At 39.9% G+C, this 20,086-nt stretch overlaps 1 protein-coding gene across 2 annotated transcripts in view; it reads right to left on the bottom strand.

Annotated features, from left to right (window-relative positions):
• STRADB (STE20 related adaptor beta) overlaps nucleotides 1-20,086 on the bottom strand; it is an 82,634-nt gene that overhangs the window by 56,920 nt on the left and 5,628 nt on the right. For both annotated transcript variants that reach the window (XR_008400133.1, XM_053698699.1), the window contains exons 3-5: nucleotides 18,277-18,357; nucleotides 15,033-15,135; nucleotides 9,562-9,683 (exon numbers count right to left, since the gene is read on the bottom strand). Coding sequence is in view for 1 of the 2 variants with exons in the window: in XM_053698699.1 (XP_053554674.1) it covers nucleotides 9,562-9,683; nucleotides 15,033-15,135; nucleotides 18,277-18,357 (306 nt within the window). In the remaining variant the exon portion in view is untranslated. The remainder of the gene's footprint in view (nucleotides 1-9,561; nucleotides 9,684-15,032; nucleotides 15,136-18,276; nucleotides 18,358-20,086) is intronic.

Raw genomic sequence — 20,086 nt, forward strand, 5'->3', positions numbered from 1 at the left:
ACAAGTGCATAAAGCCATTCACAATAGATGGGATATTATACGCACGGACAAACGGCTAACACAGTGGAAGAAGAGACCACCACAGGTGGTATACCGCAGTGCATGAAATATTCGGAATATCCTGGTAAAGACGGACCCGAGTGGCTCATATCAGAAGGACACCTGGCTTAAAGCCACAAGAATGGGATGCTTCAAGTGTGGGGACTGCATCACCTGTAATGGGATGCTGACGGGTGACAGCTTCCAACACCCCCACACCAACAGGAGATTTAAGATCCGACATAAATAACAAAGTTGCTATTGCAGGACAACCTATCTACTAATTTGTCCATGTTCCCTTTTTTACATTGGGAAAACTACTACTACTTTCAAGGAGAGGATGGCTAACCATCGCCATGCTATTAGGGAGGCCATTAAGAGCGGCACCTCTGAACAGCCAGTGGCCCGACACTTTGCTCTGTACAAATATAATGCCTCCAGTCTGAAGACTATGATCATTGATCATGTGCCTCCCATGAAGAGAGGGGGAGACAAAGGGAGAAGGCTACTGCAGATCGAAACCAAGTGGATCTATACCATGGATACAGTTGACCCAAGGGGTCTTAAAAGCAAGATGGACTTTGGACCATTTATTGGTTAGTGTTCTTGATTTGTTGACACTACATCTATTTGTGGTAGTTATCCCCGCACACAAAAAAGGACATTGCTGGGATTTGTGCATACACACATGTGCTCTTCAACAAAGGACATTCAAGATGCACTTTGGACCATTTATTGGCCAGTGTTCTTGATCTGTTGAAACTCATCTATCTATATCTATTAGTGGTAGTTATCCCTGCATACAGAAAGGACATTACTGGGATTTGTGCATATACACAAGTGCTTTTCAACAAAGGACATTCAAAGACTTAGGAATTTAAAACCAATTTTTATAACTTTCACTCTGCATAACAAGGATGTGGTTATGCATATAATTGTGTCTGCCTTTCTTTTTCTATACCATGTGCTGTACCATGACCGTGTTAAATGTGTTCATACATCAGCAGCTGCCTTTTTCAAAACTGTTCTTTTTTCCTACAAGCAGCATTTACATGTGTTCACACCCAGGAGCTGTGATGATGACCTGCACAGTTCCTGATATGCTAATTAGCCATGTGCATGCAAAACAAATACTGGAGGGGTGTGAGCGTGTCTACATCCAATTGTAAAGGAGGAGGAAACAGGAAGGGGCGTAGCCTCACAGATGCATGCAATTTGGATTGTTTGACAAGCCATTTGAGGGTATATAACATTGCTTGAAAGGAGATATGTTACTCTGCCTCCCGGATGTCAGGATTATACAACGATACAGCTTCATTATTTGATCAGAGAGGTCTACTCCACTCAAGTAGTTATACTCTACAATGCAAACTGTTTTTTTTTCAGCTGTCTCAGTTCACCTCTGGAACTAACTGCCTTAGTTCCCTCGTTGTGCATAGTTAACATATATACAGCTTTTCTGTCGCTAAATTCGACTGCTGTTTCGCCTACATTTTGCTTCTTTGAGACTAATTGCTGTGGAAAAAACGTAACTTTTTTTTATTAATCCACAGGCTACAATGTCAAAGCAAAGTAAAATTATGAAAAAGGAGATACTAGTATAATAATTATCAACTTAAAGGGATACTGAACCCAAATTTTTTCTTTCATGATTCGGATAGAGCATGCAATTTTTTTTTTTTTAAATTTTGTTTACAACCAACATTGTGTACAATATAATCAGAAAAAAGCATATTTTGCGCCACGCAGGGCTGATTATCTTTCCAAAATAACATGAACCAAAAACAGTGAATTATTATCAGTATTATTTACAATTTGCAAAGTTATGCCAATATACTTTATCATTAAGATAGACAAGAAAAAGAAAAGAAAAAGTAGACAAAACAAATTGTAGACTCTGCTGGGATTTTTTTTCTTTTTTTCCCTTCCTCTCTGTTTTAGATCAGTTTTTCCAACCACCAGAGTGATCGGATCATTCTAATGTAAAGTCAATTAAAACAGAACAAACAACCAAAGAAAGAATAAAAACAGAAACAAAAAAAAAACACAACCAAAAAAACCCCAACAAAAACATGTTAGTTAGTCTCTCCCCCTCTCCACATCTACCAAATACCAAGGAGAACTATCTCTGAGTTTTTAAATGGGAAAATCAGATAATCAATTTCACTTTCCTGAAGTGATTTTATAAGTGTTGCCCATTTACTAAAAAACTTCCTTATATCCGGTTCATTATCGATATTCGTGTCCTTTTGTTCTAGCATACATTGTTTTTTTAAGTGGTTCCTGACTTCGGGAATAGTCGGGAGTGCTCTCGTTTTCCATTTCTTGCAAATCAAGTATCTAGTAGCTAAGATAGAGAGAATGACTATTTGATCATTATCCTGATAACTGTCTTCCATCTTCAGACACAATATAATTTGATATAATGATAGGGAAGGTGTATTGATTTTTAATGTAGTTTTAAGCCAAAATTCTAATTTATTCCAGAAGCTTCTTATCTTTAGGCAAGACCAGAACATGTGAATCAGGTCTGCCGCCTGGTGGGAGCACTTAGGACATTTATTAAATTGCTGATTATGTATTCTGAGGCCTTTCTCCGGAGTAAAATATGTCCTGTGAAGAAGCCTAAGATGGGCCTCTCGCCAGGTGGCGGATAACGTAGAGGCAGCTACTTTATTTATTGATAATTGAAGAGTTTTCGGGTCAATATTGTTCTGGGGTATTAGTGAGCTCCACACTAATGCCATATTGTCCAGTAGAGGGGTACCTTTACTAGTGCCGAGTATACGATAGCATGTGGCAATAGACATATGGTCGATTTTTGTTAAAATTAACCAATTTTCCAGTTTGCCTAGCGTCCAACAACAGCCTGACTGTTTAATTAATTCAGCAGCAAAATGCCTTATTTGCACATAGGCAAAGAAATCTCTATTGGGAAGATTAAATTCTGTTTTGAGTTCCTCAAAGGTCTTGATACATTTTCTGTCTTTGTCTAATAAGTAGATTAATTTATCCAGGCCGGAGTTATGCCATCTATTAAAGATAGCTGAATTTATACCTGCTTGGAATCGCGGGTTCCCTATCAGAGGAAGATGTTTCGAGGCATTGCTGGGTATTGAAAGAGATTTAGTTAGCTTCCCCCATGCCTTAATAGGGGTAAATATAGTTCTAAGTCCTTTAATGTTCGCTGGAAACTCCTTTGGTGGAGAGTGAATCAGAGCCACTGGATGATAAGGCTTACAGATATTTAGTTCTAACTCATTGTTTAAAATATAATTTTTCGCGTACATCCAGTCAGCTACTATACGTGCTAAGAAGCTGAGGTTATAAGATCTAATATTTGGTAATGCTAGGCCTCCGAGATCCCTTGATACAGTAAGTTTAGTAAGAGATATCTTGGGTCTTTTACCCTGCCATATAAATTGCCTAAGTGCAGCGTTGGTAAAGCGGACATCCTTTTCTAGTAGGAGCAATGGCACATTCTGAAGGATATAGAGAAGTTTAGGAAGAAGGATCATTTTGAATAATTCTGCTCGACCAGAAATTGACAGAGGCAAATTCTGACAAGATTTGAGTTTCTCCTTGATGGTAATTAATATAGGAGATATGTTAAGACAATATCCTAGACAATTTTTCTCACTTGTCTAGAAAAAAAAACACAGGGGCTGACAGTCAGGCGGTCCAACAAGAGGTAACTGGGAACTGCTTTGGTGGTACAGAACGCATTTAAAAGGAGGGTTCAGAACAGGTGAGTTGCTGCCTACACTTGTAATTGTGTACATACTGCATAATTATGGCTAAAAACATTTTTTGATTGTCCCTTCAAATACTTAAAAGAGATATGAACCCCAAATTTTTCTTTTATGATTCAGATAGAGAATACAATTTTTAACAACATTCCAATTTACTTCTATTATTTAATTTGCTTCATTCCTCATATATCCTTTGTTGAAGAAATAGCAATACACATGGGGGAGCCAATCATACGAGTTACCTATGTGCAGCCACTGAGCCTATTTAGAAAACTGGAAAGTTGCTCTTTCGAAACCAATAGTTTCATGTCCCTTTAAGCAGTATCTAAAATTAATTATAATCTTTCAGCTAGATTACGAGTTTTCAGCGCTATAGGGAAATTAAATACCGCCACAAAAGTGGCGTTATTTCACCTCCCTATAGCGCTGCTATTACAGGTTTTGAAAAAGCAGGCTTGTATGGGTGATATGGTGGCATTGAGCTCCATACCGCGCACCCAAATACAAGCGCTGCTTTGACGTGCTTGTGCACAATTTCCCCATAGACATCAATGGGGAAAGCCGGCAAAAAAGAAGCCTAACACCTGCGATCGCGGAAACAAAAGCTCCATAACACAGCCCCATTGATGTCTATAGGGAAAAAAAAAGAAGTTATGTTTAAACCTACATTACAGTTATTAACCCCTAATCTGCTGCCCCTGACATCGCCGCCACCTACATAATGTTATTAACCCCTAATCTGCCGCCCTTAACATCGCCACCACCTAAATAAAAATATTAACCCCTAATCTGCCGCGCTTAACATCGCCGCCACCTACATTACAGTTATTAAGCCCAATCCACCCCCAATGTCGCCGCTACTATACTAAAGTTATTAACCCCTAAACCTCTGGCCTCCAACATCACTAACACTAAATAAATATATTAACCCCTAAACTTAACCGTAACCCTAAATCTAACCCTAACACCCCCTAACTTAAATATAATTAAAATAAATCTAAATAAACCTTACAATTATTACCTAAATAATTCTTATTTAAAACTAAATACATACTTACCTGTAAAATAAAACCTAAGCTAGCTACAATATAACTAATAGTTATATTGTAGTTATCTTAGGTTTTATTTTTATTTCACAGGTAAGATTGTATTTATTTTAACTAGGTACACTAGTTAGTAAATAGTTATTAACTATTTAATAACTACCTAGTTAAAATAATAAAGTTACCTGTAAAATAAAACCTAACCTAACACTAAAAACTAACATTACAATAAAATAAAAATTAAATGATTAAAATACACTTTTCTAAATTACAAAAAAAAATAATAAGCACTAAATTACAAAAAATGAAATTATCAAAAATAAAAATGAATTACTCCTAATCTAATAGCCCTATCAAAATACCCCCCCCCCCTCAAAATAAAAAAAAACCTCTAGCCTACACTGAACTGCCAATGGCCCTTAAAAGGGCCTTTTGTGGGGCATTGCCCCAAAGAAATCAGCTCTTTTACCTGTAAAAAAAAATAAAAAATTACAAACACCCAACAGTAAAACCCACCACCCAACCCCCCCAAATAAAAACCTATCTAAATAAACCTAAGCTAACCATTTAGCTCTTTTATATTGCCCAAACCCTAAGCTAAAAAAAAAAAAACACCCAAAAAACCTAACACTAATCCCCGACGATCCACTTACAGTTATCGAAGTCCAGATATCCATCCTCATCCAGCCGGTGAAGTCATCATCCAGACGGCCTCTTCCATCTTCATCCAAACGGCCTCTTCCATCTTCATCCAGACGGCATCTTCTATCTTCATCCAGACGGCATCTTCTATCTTCATCCAGACGGCATCTTCTATCTTCATCCAGACGGCGCGGGTCCATCTTCAAGACATCCAGCGCGGGGCATCCTCTTCTTACGATCGTGGCTGAAAAATGAAGTTTCCCTTTAAGTGACGTCATCCAAGATGGCGTCCCTTACATTCTTATCGGCTGAAAGATTTTTACGATCGTGGCTGAAAAATGAAGTTTCCCTTTAAGTGACGTCATCCAAGATGGCGTCCCTTACATTCTTATCGGCTGAAAGATTTCTATCGGCCAAAAGGAATTAAAGGGGGAAAAATCCTATTGGCTGTTGCAATCAGCCAATAGGATTGAGCTTTCATCCTACTGGCTGATCCAATCAGCCAATAGGAATGAGAGCTCATTCCTATTGGCTGATTGGATCAGCCAATAGGATGAAAGCTCAATCCTTTTGGCTGATTGCAACAGCCAATAGGATTTTTTCCCCTTTAATTCCTATTGGCTGATATAAATCTTTCAGCCAATAGGAATGTAAGGGATGCCATCTTGGATGACGTCACTTAAAGGAAAACTTCATTTTCCAGCGACGATCGTAAGAAGAGGATTCTCCGCGCCGGATGTTTTGAAGATGGACCCGCTCCGCGCCGGATGGATAAAGATAGAAGATGCCGTCTAGATGTAGACTTCTTGCCGTCTGGATGAGGACTTTGCTGGCTGGATGAAGATGGAAGAGGCCGCCTGGACGAAGACTTCGCCGGCTGGATGTCCGGACTTCGATAACTGAAAGTGGATCGTTGGGAGTTAGTGTTAGGTTTTTTAAGGGTTTTTTGGGTGTTTTTTTTTTTAGCCTAGGGTTTGGGCAATGTAAAAGAGCTAAATGCCCTTTTAAGGGCAATGCCCATCCAAATGCCCTTTTCATTGGTAAAAGAGCCGATTTCTTTGGGGCAATGCCCCACAAAAGGACCTTTTAAAGGGAAATTGGCAGTTTAGTGTAGGCTAGGGTTTTTTTTATTTTGGGGGGGCTTTTTTATTTTGATGGGCTATAAGATTAGGAGTAATTCGTTTTTATATTTGATAATTAAATTTTTTTTGTAATTTAGAAAATTGTATTTTAATAATTTAATTAATTTTATTTTATTGTAATGTTAGTTTTTAGTGTAAGGCAGGTTAGGTTTTATTTTACAGGTAACTTTGTATTTATTTTAGCAAGGTAGTTATTAAATAGTTAATGTTAAAATAAATACAAACTTACCTGTGAACTAAAAATAAAACCTAAGATAGCTACATTATAACTATTAGTTATATTGTAGCTAGCTTAGGTTTTATTTTACAGGTAAGTTTGTATTTAGTTATAAAGTGAAGGTAAAGTTATTTCCTATTGAAGGCAACCAAGCATATATCATATTAACCTTAATCTAGTCGCTAGGTTATTTTAGCAATTACTCCCATATTTTACCACATTTTTTTAATTTTAAATTTCCTACCGTTTTGGTTTCTGACTCCTCCCAAGCCCTTCTTCCGTGTTAAAGTTGTGAACGCGCATATGAGAGACGTGGAGAGCAGTTGGGACCGCTCTCCACGTCTCTCATATGCGCGTTCACGATTAAATAATTCAGTTGCGCATGCGCTACTCGAGTTGGTTATGCGATACTCGGGTTGGTTCTTTCCACTGCGCATGCGATAATCGGCGAGCCTGCTTTTTTTTCTGCGCATGCACTAATTTTCAGTATTGAAAACCTTCTCATGTGTGAAACGGGAGCGTGCATTGTTCTCAACGGCCAGAATATCAATTGGTCTAGAAAAAAACGTGACCTAGTGTGAATTTTTTTTTTTTTCTCGGCTGAATTTGGGAACGCATCTAACTAACTTTAGAAAGGTAATAACTCTATTTTAACTCAAAAATATAGAAAGTGATGAATGAAACTTATATTTAATTAGCACACATAATGCTATAGTTTATAGAGATTATGCTAACTTTACCTTAACTTTAAATAGGAATTATTTAGGTAATAATTGTAGGTTTATTTAGCTTTATTTTAATTATATTTAAGTAAGGGGGTGTTAGGCTTAAGGTTATGTTAGGGTTAGACTTAGGGTTTAATACATTTATGTAGAGTTAGTGATGTGGGAGGTCAGAGGTTTAGGGGTTAATAATTTATTTTAGTATATTTCGTTGTGGGGGGGCTTGCGGTTTAGTGGTTAATAGGTTTATTATAGCGGCGGTTTGGGCGGACGGCAGATTAGGGGTTAATAATCTTTAACAAGTGTTTGCAATGCGGGAGGGCGGTGGTTTAGGGGTTAATACATTTATTATAGTGGCGACAATGTCGGGGAGAGGCGGAATAGGGGTTAATAGTTTTATTTAGTGGTGGCGATGTCCGGAGCGGCAGATTAGGGGGTTAATAAATTTATTATAGTGTTTGCGATGCGGGAGGGCCTCGGTTTAGGGGTTAATAGGTAGTTTATGGGTGTTAGTGTACTTTTTAAACACTTTAGTTATGAGTTTTATGCTACAGATTTGTAACGTTAAACTCATAACTACTGACTTTAGATGGTGGTACGGATCTTGTCAGTATAGGGTGTACCGCTCACTTTTTGACCTCCTAGGCAAACTCGTAATGCCGGCGCTATGGAAGTCTCATTGAAAAAGGACTTTTTAAAAAGTGCGGTACTGACGTTGCGTGACGGCCAAAAAGGTGTGCAATACAGCTATACCGACAAGACTTGTAATAGCGGTGTTAGGGAAAAAGCAGCGTTATGAAGCATAATGATGCTTTTTCACTCATAACGCAAAACTCGTAATCTATCTGATAGTGAATTAAAAACACACATTTAATGTTCTAACAATTCTTGCCTGCTAATCCAGATGTATACTGAAGGCACATACGCAAGCTACAGAGCTTCTGTGGTTTCTTCTGTTTGGATTCCAAAACAGCCGGCAGACCAGACCAAACTTGAAATATTTCCGTGTTTTACGGACAGTAATAAATATATGAATAGGTTACACTAGCCAAGCTATTAAAGTCAGAAAACATTAAAATGGACATAATGTTCAATAAGACTTTGTATTATAGGTTTATTTTTTATTTTTTGTCCCATTTCCCAGCAATTATGTCTGAAAATCATGGAGTTTTCCCTGTTCTAAAAATTTGTAAGAGCTCACTGCAGACACAAGCCTAACCTTGCCACATATGTCAGTAACTGCCATCATCAGAGATCATAGGATAATGAATGACTACATAGTTGAGAATGCAGACAAATAAGGAAGCTACTGTATGACCGATTGGTTTTAGTGTTTTCATCTACTTCAATAAGAATAAAAGTGTTGTATGTTTTATTTCCTTAATTGTATGATCATAAACTGGACATTCTTTTCTTTCATCATTCAAATAGAGCAATTTTAAGCAACTTTCTAATTTACTCCTATTATAATTTTTTTTTAGTTATTTTGCCATCTTTATTTGAAAAAGCATATATGTAAGCTTAGGAGCAGGCTCATTTTCTGTTCAGCACTAAATGTAGCCACCAATCAGCAAGCTCTATCTGAATCATGAAAGAAAAAAAAATTGGGTTTAGTATCCCTTTACAAAATATTTGAAATATTAATTAAAGATATAAAATTACCGTCTGCAAAAAAAACAAAACTAAAAAACAAATATAACCCCCCACAAAAACTTGTGATTTACTTATTATACAAGGGTGCAATATTATTATATGCTCCAGGACCCATTCATTATTAATACTTACTATGTATCCCCTAGCTAGTCACTTCTTTTTTTTTTTTCTTAGTTCTTGCAAACAAAATCCAAAATTAAGTTTAGTAAAAGTAAATGAAAGGAACGATAATTTAAGAAGGTTTGCACCTTACTTTAAAAAAAAAAAAAATAGCAATAATAGACCATGAATTAAATATTTACCTTTTAAAGAAAGTCAGCTATTCTGATTTTATTAAGATTATGGTTTTACCTGTAAAATTGTCAGATGGTCATCAGAACAGTTTTCCAAATCTGTGAGGCGCACAGTAACCAGAGTCCCAGTAGGAGTATGTCTGGCGAGGTAGACTGTAGTTAGATTCCCAAAGCCTTTACCTATAAATGCATGAACAAAAAATAAAGCTAATTCCCACAGCTATGGTACCTGACTAATAAAAAAATAATTGGAAAACAAAACAACCTTACAAATCAGAGCTAAATACTGCGGACCTTAATCATGCTCAAGGTTCTCTACGCTACAGCCTAAAATGTTCACTCAAGATACCAGAACTAAGGAAAAATGGAGCTAAGCCAGAAATACACTAAAAACTGCAGTCAGTGGCTATGAGAGCAGCAATGAAAGGTTTGGGTAATGGTAAGTGTGGGGGGGGGGGGGGAATGGATTTGTCGTACTGAACTCAGACCAAGAGACAATAACAAAATAAGCTCCCAGCACAGGATTCCACATCAGGTGAGGATCTGGAGGAGATGGCTTTCATACCTGCACATTGCATTAAAGCCACTACCTGTGCATCAGCAGCAATATATCTGAGCAAGACGCCATTTGCTTTATAGCCGATTCCTAACCTTCAACACGTACAACAATAGATAACCCTGTCAGCTGCATAAAACATCCATAACTATGTAACTGTTCCCTGTGGGCTAAATGGCTATATGCCCAATTTTAATGCTATGAGAAATGACTGACTAAAAGCCAGCCATGAAGGATTACTATTTATCAGCACTGAGGAAGTATAAAATGTGTTGGCTTTCCCACTGGATATTATATTAGTGGCTGCACTGACAAATTAAACTTTTAGAGTATTTTACATCTATTACCACTTGTATATGATTCCAGAGCAGTAGTTTTTTTTTTCTTTCTCTATTATACTCTTTATTGGTTTCTTTTTACATTTTGTATTCTCATTAAAAAAACTCTTACGGATGTTTTTTTATATCTTCTGTCTACCTTATATTCATTCATAGTACATTTTATATTCATTTCAGATTTATTTGGCATTTTATATACGATTACAGGCTACAATATTCCTACTCATTAGTGACTTGTGTTATAAAATTTTAGATTCATTAACTCGTCAGTTACAGACTAGTCCGCATCTCTTACACAAATTTATATCAAATCTTCATTATTCAACACACAACGGAGCATCTGATACCCCAAAGGGATCATGGAGAAGCGGCATCGCCAGTCCAGATGAACAAGCAGCAAGTAGGTGAAGAGCCGAGGAAGATACCTCCGTTTTCATGCAGCCCTGCGCCCCGGCCATTGAGACAGTCACCAGAAAAATCAGGGGTGGGCTAGAGTATAAGCCGCTACTGCACTGAGCCCCGCTTACCCTGGGGACTTAATTTGCTCTGGACACTCTGATTTTGGCCAGCATGTTAGTAAAATGCTTAATACTTGGGGGTTTTTGAATAGCAACTTTTACTCTTACATCTTTACAACCATATATGAGGCAAGTAACGATATCGATAACAGGTGTTATGCCATAATTTTGGCCCATAATATACTCCCAGTGACTTCAGTACACCAATGTTATTATTTCATCAGCTGCTCTTTGATTTGACTGTGAAGTTGTTATAGACACTTATCGTTATAGGCTTTTATGAGGGACACAATTTGCTATGCCTACTACCATGCTCATTTTCCTATCTGCTTGTTTTAACAAATTATTGCAGCATACTTGAATTGTCCTCTTTCTGGTCTATCTCTAACACTACACATAGCAATTATCGGAGACATGACTGCCTGTTTAGCTAAATAGCTCTGAGATTTATACTAGCTAATGTGCCTTATTCTGTTGTTGCCCAGGATTGCTGGGCATTGGGGAGAGAGTTAAAGAATTGGCATACATGGTTTGTTTATTAAAATTGATCACAGGGCAATTACAGTTATACTCTATGTGTGTCCCATACTTACTAATAAGAACTAACAGACCCTCTCTGCCTGCAACCCTGGTCACCGTCATTGATTTACTTCTCTTCTTATATTTTAATTAATGTGTATAGCGGTGGGTTAACGACTTTTAAGGTGGGTTTTCAATGCTGCAATGTATACACTTTATGCATGACTTATAGAAGGGAGTTATCCCTTTTTAAAATTAGATTAGTATTTACTATATACCTATAATTCCCACTTATGCCCCTCAACTCCCTCAGGTTAATTGTGTTATTGGCAGATAGGATCACATTTGCCCCTTAGGGGTCAGAATTTATTAATTTTTAGGGCCCAACCTGGGAGCCTGGGGCCGGGATGCGAGTCTCCAGGAGCCCATGTTATGATGGTGTATTGAGGGTCAATCCCTAATTCCCGCCTATCAGCTGCTATAGGGTAATAATTAATTTTCATTCACATCTGCCCAGAATATAAAGAGGAACATCTAAGTCTAAAGATGGGAGTATCACCCTATATATGAGAATTATGACTAATTCAGCACTTCTCTTTATGAGACTTCTGCTTACATGTCACCCCTGGGCCACATAATCTTTGCCCTTGTCAGAAATAATTCCTACCATATGTACTTTGCCTCTATGCTAAACGGCAAGTTTACTACCTTACCAGGTCAGTGTCTGACTGCTGGTACTATATGTCCTTCTATATCATTGGGAAATAACATAATAATTGACCTTTATGTTAGTACTATTTTTTCTGAATATGCAAGGAGATATCACTTGATTGGTATGTTGTTATTCATATGTTGGGTTGGAGGTGCTCCCTTTTGTGTTATTTTTTATTGTACTTTCCATTCCTATCAGTATCTCACATTTGTTCTCCATGAAGTTATCATAATACTTCAATCCTTAGGCCCAAGAGTGGCCTACTTGTTATTTTTTTCTTTTTTCTCCTTAAAGTCCCCCAGCTTGTCTACATTACACTTCAGGAGGTCCAAGAGAGGCCTCGTTAGTTCTTTGGGGAACACAATTTAATTCTATATCATACATTATTGTATTTCAGGAGATCACTCTATATCAGAAAAACTGAGGTTCAATGTTTAAATTCTATTTATATTTCCAAGCAATCTGTGTGTTAATAGACGATATTTTATGGTGCACTGTCAATTTTGTGCTTGGCTTTATGTTTTGTGTAATAACTTGCTTGTACCACTTATTTCAAAACCTCAATAAAAAATTAAAAAAAAAAAAAAAAAAAAAATCTTCATTATTCAATATGTTAAAGGGAGATTACACTGTTGGGCACAACTACAATAGCTAGGTTTTTAGTCACCATGCTATAGTTTTCCTCCTGTGCCAGCAGCTCTATTTAAAGTCATTCTCTCGTTTTATCCCTTTAAAGGTGGCATTGGATGAAGCTTTCTATCTTTACAATGGGAGCTGACATCTTGGAATTTAGGTATTCTTGGACTCTGTGGGTCTGATGATTGAAAGCTCTCTGCTTAGGTGAGATGATCTAAAAATGATCCTCCACCACTACGAGATCCCTAGTGAAATTCTTTAAAGGCAGATTGTGCTTTAAATCTCCAAGGGGCTTCCCTGCATTTATGTATGTGAAGGAGAAACAAGTGCAATATAGCACTGTATGACATGACAGTTCTGCTGCATTTACACTTTGTTCTTTCTATTCTATTTTACTTTGCACTTCAGATTACATTTTATTACATTTAAACTTTGCACTTTCTATTTTATTTTGAATACAGCAGTGTATTCAGGATTGTAATTTTACAAATTCTGATTAAGCTTTCTGATTACGCTTTCACTAGGCTGATGCTTCAGTTTCCCAGAGAGCTTTATTACTTTCTATAGGCCAGATAATCAACATTCTCTAGTTTGGAGAGAAATTATACTGCAGACTTCACAGGGGCTCGCTAAACTCCCTGAATTTCTAAGAAAAATGGCAGAACCTGGAAGTTTCAGAGATATGAGAGATGAAGCTCCCTGGGATACACAATTTCACATGGAAGAGAGAAGGTAACTGGAGAACACATGGGGCTGATATAAAAGCTCAGTTTGCATTAATTACAAATTAAATTGAAATGTTTTCACTACAATTTTACTTGCTTTTGTCTATATTTTGTCACAATTACTTTTCTGTTAGTTAAAATAAGTGTATTGTGAATTTTTAATAAACTTCACCTGCATACAGCTGGCGAAATAAATCAGTGACACCAGCTTGTTTAAAATACATCATTTTACAAGAATTGTGATAGAGCTTCAGACCTACCTTGGGAACTCCCCTGTTCAGCACAGGGAACTGCCCTGTCCCATTTTCTGAAATTGTCAGTTTTAGTTTACAATGGAGCAAATACAAAGTGCAATGCAATTTGTAAAAGATTCACAGAAATATACAAAGTATGATCCTAATTTGTTAAAGTAACCCAGAAACTTTCAAAACATAATCAGAATTTGTAAAAAAAAATACTGCTGGATGATCTAAATCTATTAAAATATAAAATACAAGTGTAAAGCTTAAATGTAATAATACTGAAGTATAAAGTAATGAAAAATACAAAAGTATAACAAAACTCTCATATCATGCAGTACTATATTGCACTAGGCTTGTCTCTCATTAAGATACAGAAATGAGAGAGATCTCAGTGCTAGAGAGTGCTGCCCTTTTTCTTTTGAGCATTCAGTGAGTTTAGACCCTGTGAAATCTGCACTACATTGATCATCAGGCCATGTGACAGACGTGGTGTGCATTCACAGATCAGTGACACGGACAGCTTTCTTACAGCTGTATTGTGTATTTCTGTTTAGAGTGCATAATACAGGGCGGTAGCTTTACATTTTTGCATTGGCTGAACTGCTCTATATTACGCATGTGGCCTTTTTTGTTAGATATGTCATGTAACTTTAAAACAAGGAATAAAACTGCTAAAATATAAACATTTCACTGTGTATTGTGTTTGCTAACTGGAAGTGCACAATACAGCTGTAAAGAAGAGAAGCTGCAGGCACAGGGGAAAAAAACAAAACAATAGTATAGTGAGCAGTACCCATTCTGTTGAAGTTGTGCCCACCTCCCTTTAACACAGGGCTCAACAGGTGCTAGGGAGCCACTGGTGCCTAAATGTTAGATTCTGGTGCCCTTGTTAAGCGTCCCCAAGACACCCATGGGTGGCCCCCATGTCCCAATGCAGGCTGCCACCAGCTGCACCTTAAATTTAGTATGGTACAGCTGGATCCTTTCTATGCTTGCAGCATTAAAACACAAATCTAACTTTTGTTGTTATTATATAATGAAAACAAAACTATATGAAATGTTTCTATAATGATATTATATAATGTATGTGTGTGTTTAATTAATATATATGTATACACACACACATTATAAATATTTCATAGGGATGGCCAAAGGTTTTTGACACCTAAACTTATGGGGTGGCCCTAGATTTTAAACAAATTCGTCAACCCCTGCTTTAAAGCTATAATATACATTAACAATAACCTGGAGCAGCAGGATATAAATATACAAAAACACCATACCAAGCTCATCTTTCAGTTCATAGGCGGATGCTTGAGAGGAGTTTACTAGCAAATCCTGCCCTCCTGGTCCGGGAGGAATCCAGCACTGAGGCAGTTCACATGCCTGGCAATAAATGAGAAAATAGCATGTTAGACATAAAAAGGCTTCAGATACCAAGTTATGAGTTTCTGTGACCATATGGTTTCAGCTACAGATGCACTTTATATTATTTTAGCAGTGCACATTGCTAATAATATATCATCAGCAAATGCTGCACCCCCACATACTGCTGAAAGGCCTTTACAAAGCTTAGGTCAAAAGAGAGACAGCCCTGTGCAACACCTCAGCAGGCTCTTCTTCATTAAAGTAAGCAGGACTTACATGTTAAAGGAATTATGTACTGTTATATAGTTTTCCCCTTAATGTGTTGCCAATTACTTGTTATTCTAGCTGCAGAGTATACAATTTAAGGAATATACCTTTTTTATGTACAGGTATATGAAATCTTTTTTATGCTAACTGAAATTACAACCCAATCAAATGGGCTGGGCTTGCAGTGAGAGGATTTCATAATCGTATCAATCTCTATACACACACTAAGTCTCTGTATGTTCCTAATCTTATATTTGTCTGTACAAAGACCAATACTTAGAAATATGTATGAATATATATATATATATATACAGGGAGTGCAGAATTATTAGGCAAGTTGTATTTTTGAGGATTAATTTTATTATTGAACAACAACCATGTTCTCAATGAACCCAAAAAACTCATTAATATCAAAGCTGAATAGTTTTGGAAGTAGTTTTTAGTTTGTTTTTAGTTATAGCTATTTTAGGGGGATATCTGTGTGTGCAGGTGACTATTACTGTGCATAATTATTAGGCAACTTAACAAAAAACAAATATATACCCATTTCAATTATTTATTTTTACCAGTGAAACCAATATAACATCTCAACATTCACAAATATACATTTCTGACATTCAAAAACAAAACAAAAACAAATCAGTGACCAATATAGCCACCTTTCTTTGCAAGGACACTCAAAAGCCTGCCATCCATGGATTCTGTCAGTGTTTTGATCTGTTCACCATCAACATTGCGTGCAGCAGCAACCACAGCCTCCCAGACACTGTTCAGAGAGGTGTACTGTTTTCCCTCCTTGTAAATCTCACATTTGATGATGGACCACAGGTTCTCAATGGGGTTCAGATCAGGTGAACAAGGAGGCCATGTCATTAGATTTTCTTCTTTTATACCCTTTCTTGCCAGCCACGCTGTGGAGTACTTGGACGCGTGTGATGGAGCATTGTCCTGCATGAAAATCATGTTTTTCTTGAAGGATGCAGACTTCTTCCTGTACCACTGCTTGAAGAAGGTGTCTTCCAGAAACTGGCAGTAGGACTGGGAGTTGAGCTTGACTCCATCCTCAACCCGAAAAGGCCCCACAAGCTCATCTTTGATGATACCAGCCCAAACCAGTACTCCACCTCCACCTTGCTGGCGTCTGAGTCGGACTGGAGCTCTCTGCCCTTTACCAATCCAGCCACGGGCCCATCCAGACTCACTCTCATTTCATCAGTCCATAAAACCTTAGAAAAATCAGTCTTGAGATATTTCTTGGCCCAGTCTTGACGTTTCAGCTTGTGTGTCTTGTTCAGTGGTGGTCGTCTTTCAGCCTTTCTTACCTTGGCCATGTCTCTGAGTATTGCACACCTTGTGCTTTTGGGCACTCCAGTGATGTTGCAGCTCTGAAATATGGCCAAACTGGTGGCAAGTGGCATCTTGGCAGCTGCAACGCTTGACTTTTCTCAGTTCATGGGCAGTTATTTTGCGCCTTGGTTTTTCCACATGCTTCTTGCGACCCTGTTGACTATTTTGAATGAAACGCTTGATTGTTTGATGATCACGCTTCAGAAGCTTTGCAATTTTAAGAGTGCTGCATCCCTCTGCAAGATATCTCACTATTTTTGACTTTTCTGAGCCTGTCAAGTCCTTCTTTTGACCCATTTTGCCAAAGGAAAGGAAGTTGCCTAATAATTATGCACACCTGATATAGGGTGTTGATGTCATTAGACCACACCCCTTCTCATTACAGAGATGCACATCACCTAATATGCTTAATTGGTAGTAGGCTTTCGAGCCTATACAGCTTGGAGTAAGACAACATGCATAAAGAGGATGATGTGGTCAAAATACTCATTTGCCTAATAATTCTGCACTCCCTGTATATATATATATATATATATATACACAAAACATGGGGTGGGGTCAGCACTCTCAGGCCAGACCGGGTACACATCCTATGACCCTGCAACATGCACAGCCCTGGGTGCAAACCAGCACTCTCAGGAAGCTGCACTGTCACCACAGTCACAGGAAGTTAACCCCAGTCAGGCTTGGGTGCAAGGCCCAAACAGGGAAAATTACAAAAAAATATATATTTTAATATAAACACACAGAAAAAGTCCAGCACTCACTCACAAGCTCTCAACTAAGATAAAAAGCAGCCATGCTTTTAGTTACCACATCTGGCCAAATGGGAAAATCCCAGGTACCTCGTCAAGGTTTCTTCCAATAAACCTGGGTCCCTAAACAGCCACACAATGCAGGCTCACAATCAAACAACTGTGAAAAAATGGAGGGTGCACAGGCTTATGTAATTTCCCCAAACATATACATATATACATATATATACACACACATATACATATACAGACTAAACAAACTGCCACTTCTAAACAAGGGTTTTGGAATGTCAAGGAAGCTAATAACTTACATCTTGGTCCAGAACATGAACTGCAACATCAAATGACTAAAATTGGGAGATACTAGGGAGGTATGATGCTCACTATCCTCCCTTGAATGATTTATTAACATGTATAGGACAATCTCAAAGTGCATTGCGTCTTAATATGCAAGTTTATGACACCAGCTCACTGTTAAACTACTCACATTTTGTATTAGTTTTAACAAGAGAATGTGTGGGAGCTTTTTGTACAATATGCATTTTAAACAACTTGAGATGACATGATGAACTGATCAATTTAATTACATATTAATCAGTGAGATGGTCTATATAATTGCTCTGACACGTGACTAATGAAAATTTAAATGAAAAAGCCATTAGTGACTTTACAGTGGGTCATGATGCTGAGAATCAGCATTTTGCAGAGGGTTAGTCCATCTTGCCAAATTAAGGGAGTTAGTGACCATGGGTGATGTATCTGTAGAGCAAAATTGAAGTCTAGTCCTCACCCAGTGTGGATAAATGCTGGAAGTCGACTCTTTATCTTGGCTTATTGATTTCACTGGCGTCCCTCTCAGACAGGTACAGTCCTGCAATAAAAACATCACTTCACTGCACACTGAAAGTAATTCCTATTATTTGTTCCTCATTCTGCATTTACTTTACCGCCCTACTATTTCACAGACCTTTATCAATGTTTAAATTAAATGGTTTCTTAAAAGATGTATAACTCTGATAGCAAGCAGAGAGAAAACATGAAGATTTAATGTCATTGCTGTTTAATGAGAAATAAAAGTCTACTCCAAAAATTTTATTGTTTAAAAAGATAGATAATTCCTTTATTACTCATTCCCCAGTTTTCCCAGCGAACATTGTTATATTAATACACTTTTTAGCTCTGTGATTACCTCGTATCTAAGCCTCTTCTGACAGCCCCCTTATCACATGGCTATTTATTAATTTATTATCTATTAGTCCTAAAGCCTGTTCACACGGGCATTTTTTTGCAGTACATCGGTCCCACACCTTGCGCTCTCTCTCTCTCCCGCGCGCGCGCTGTCTCTTCCCCTCTCTCCCGCATGCTGTCTCTCCCCCTCTCTCCCGCGCGCGCTCTGTCTCTCCCCCTCTCTCCCGTGCGCGCTCTGTCTCTCCCCCTCTCTCCCGCGCGCGCTCTCCCCCTCTCTCCCCCGCGCGCGCTCTCCCCCTCTCTCCCACGCGCGCGCTCTCTCCCTCTCTCTCCCGCGCGCGCTCTCTCCCCCTCTCTCCCGCGCGCGCTCTGTCTCTCTCCCGCGCGCGCTCTGTCTCTCCCCCTCTCTCCCGCGCGCGCTCTGTCTCCCCCTCTCTCCCGCGCGCGCGCTCTGTCTCCCCCTCTCTCCCGCGCGCTGTCTCCCCCTCTCTCCCCCACGCGCGCGCTCTCTCTCCCCCTCTCTCTCGCGCGCTCTCTCCCCCTCTCTCCCGCGCGCGCTGCCTCTCCCCCCCTCTCTCCCGCGCGCGCGCTGTCTCTCCCCCTCTCTCCCCCGCGCGCGCTCTGTCTCTCCCCCTCTCTCGCGCGCGCGCTCTGTCTCTCCCCCTCTCTCCCGCGCGCGCTCTGTCTCTCCCCCCCTCTCTCCCGCGCGCGCTCTGTCTCTCCCCCTCTCTCCCGCGCGCGCGCTCTGTCTCTCCCCCTCTCTCCCGCTCGCGCGCTCTGTCTCTCCCCCTCTCTCCCGCTCGCGCGCTCTGTCTCTCCCCCTCTCTCCCGCGCGCGCTCTGTCTCTCCCCCTCTCTCCCGCGCGCGCTGTCTCTCCCCCTCTCTCCCGCGCACGCTGTCTCTCCCCCTCTCTCCCGCGCGCTCGCTCTCTCCCCCTCTCTCCCGCGCGCTCGCTCTCTCCCCCTCTCTCCCGCGCGCGCGCTCTCTCTCCCCCTCTCTCCCGCGCGCGCGCTCTCTCTCTCCCCCTCTCTCTCGCGCGCCCTCTCTCTCTCCCCCTCTCTCCCGCGCGCGCTCTCTCTCTCCCCCTCTCTCCCGCGCGCGCGCGCGCGCTCTCTCTCCTCCCTCTCTCTCCCTCCCCGCGCAGCTCTGTCTCTCCCCCTCTCTCCCGCCCGCGCGCGCTGTCTCTCCCCCTCTCTCCCGCGCGCTGTCTCTCCCCCTCTCTCCCGCGCGCGCTGTCTCTCCCCCTCTCTCCCGCGCGCGCTCTGTCTCTCCCCCTCTCTCCCGCGCGCGCTGTCTCTCCCCCCTCTAACGCCGCCGCTGTCTCTCCCCCTCTCTCCCGCGCGCGCTGTCTCTCCCCCCTCCCCTCTCTCCTCCCCCTCTCTCCCGCGCGCGCTGTCTCTCCCCCTCTCCCG

Source organism: Bombina bombina, chromosome 1 (genome assembly GCF_027579735.1).
Source record: "Bombina bombina isolate aBomBom1 chromosome 1, aBomBom1.pri, whole genome shotgun sequence".
NCBI lineage: Eukaryota > Metazoa > Chordata > Amphibia > Anura > Bombinatoridae > Bombina > Bombina bombina.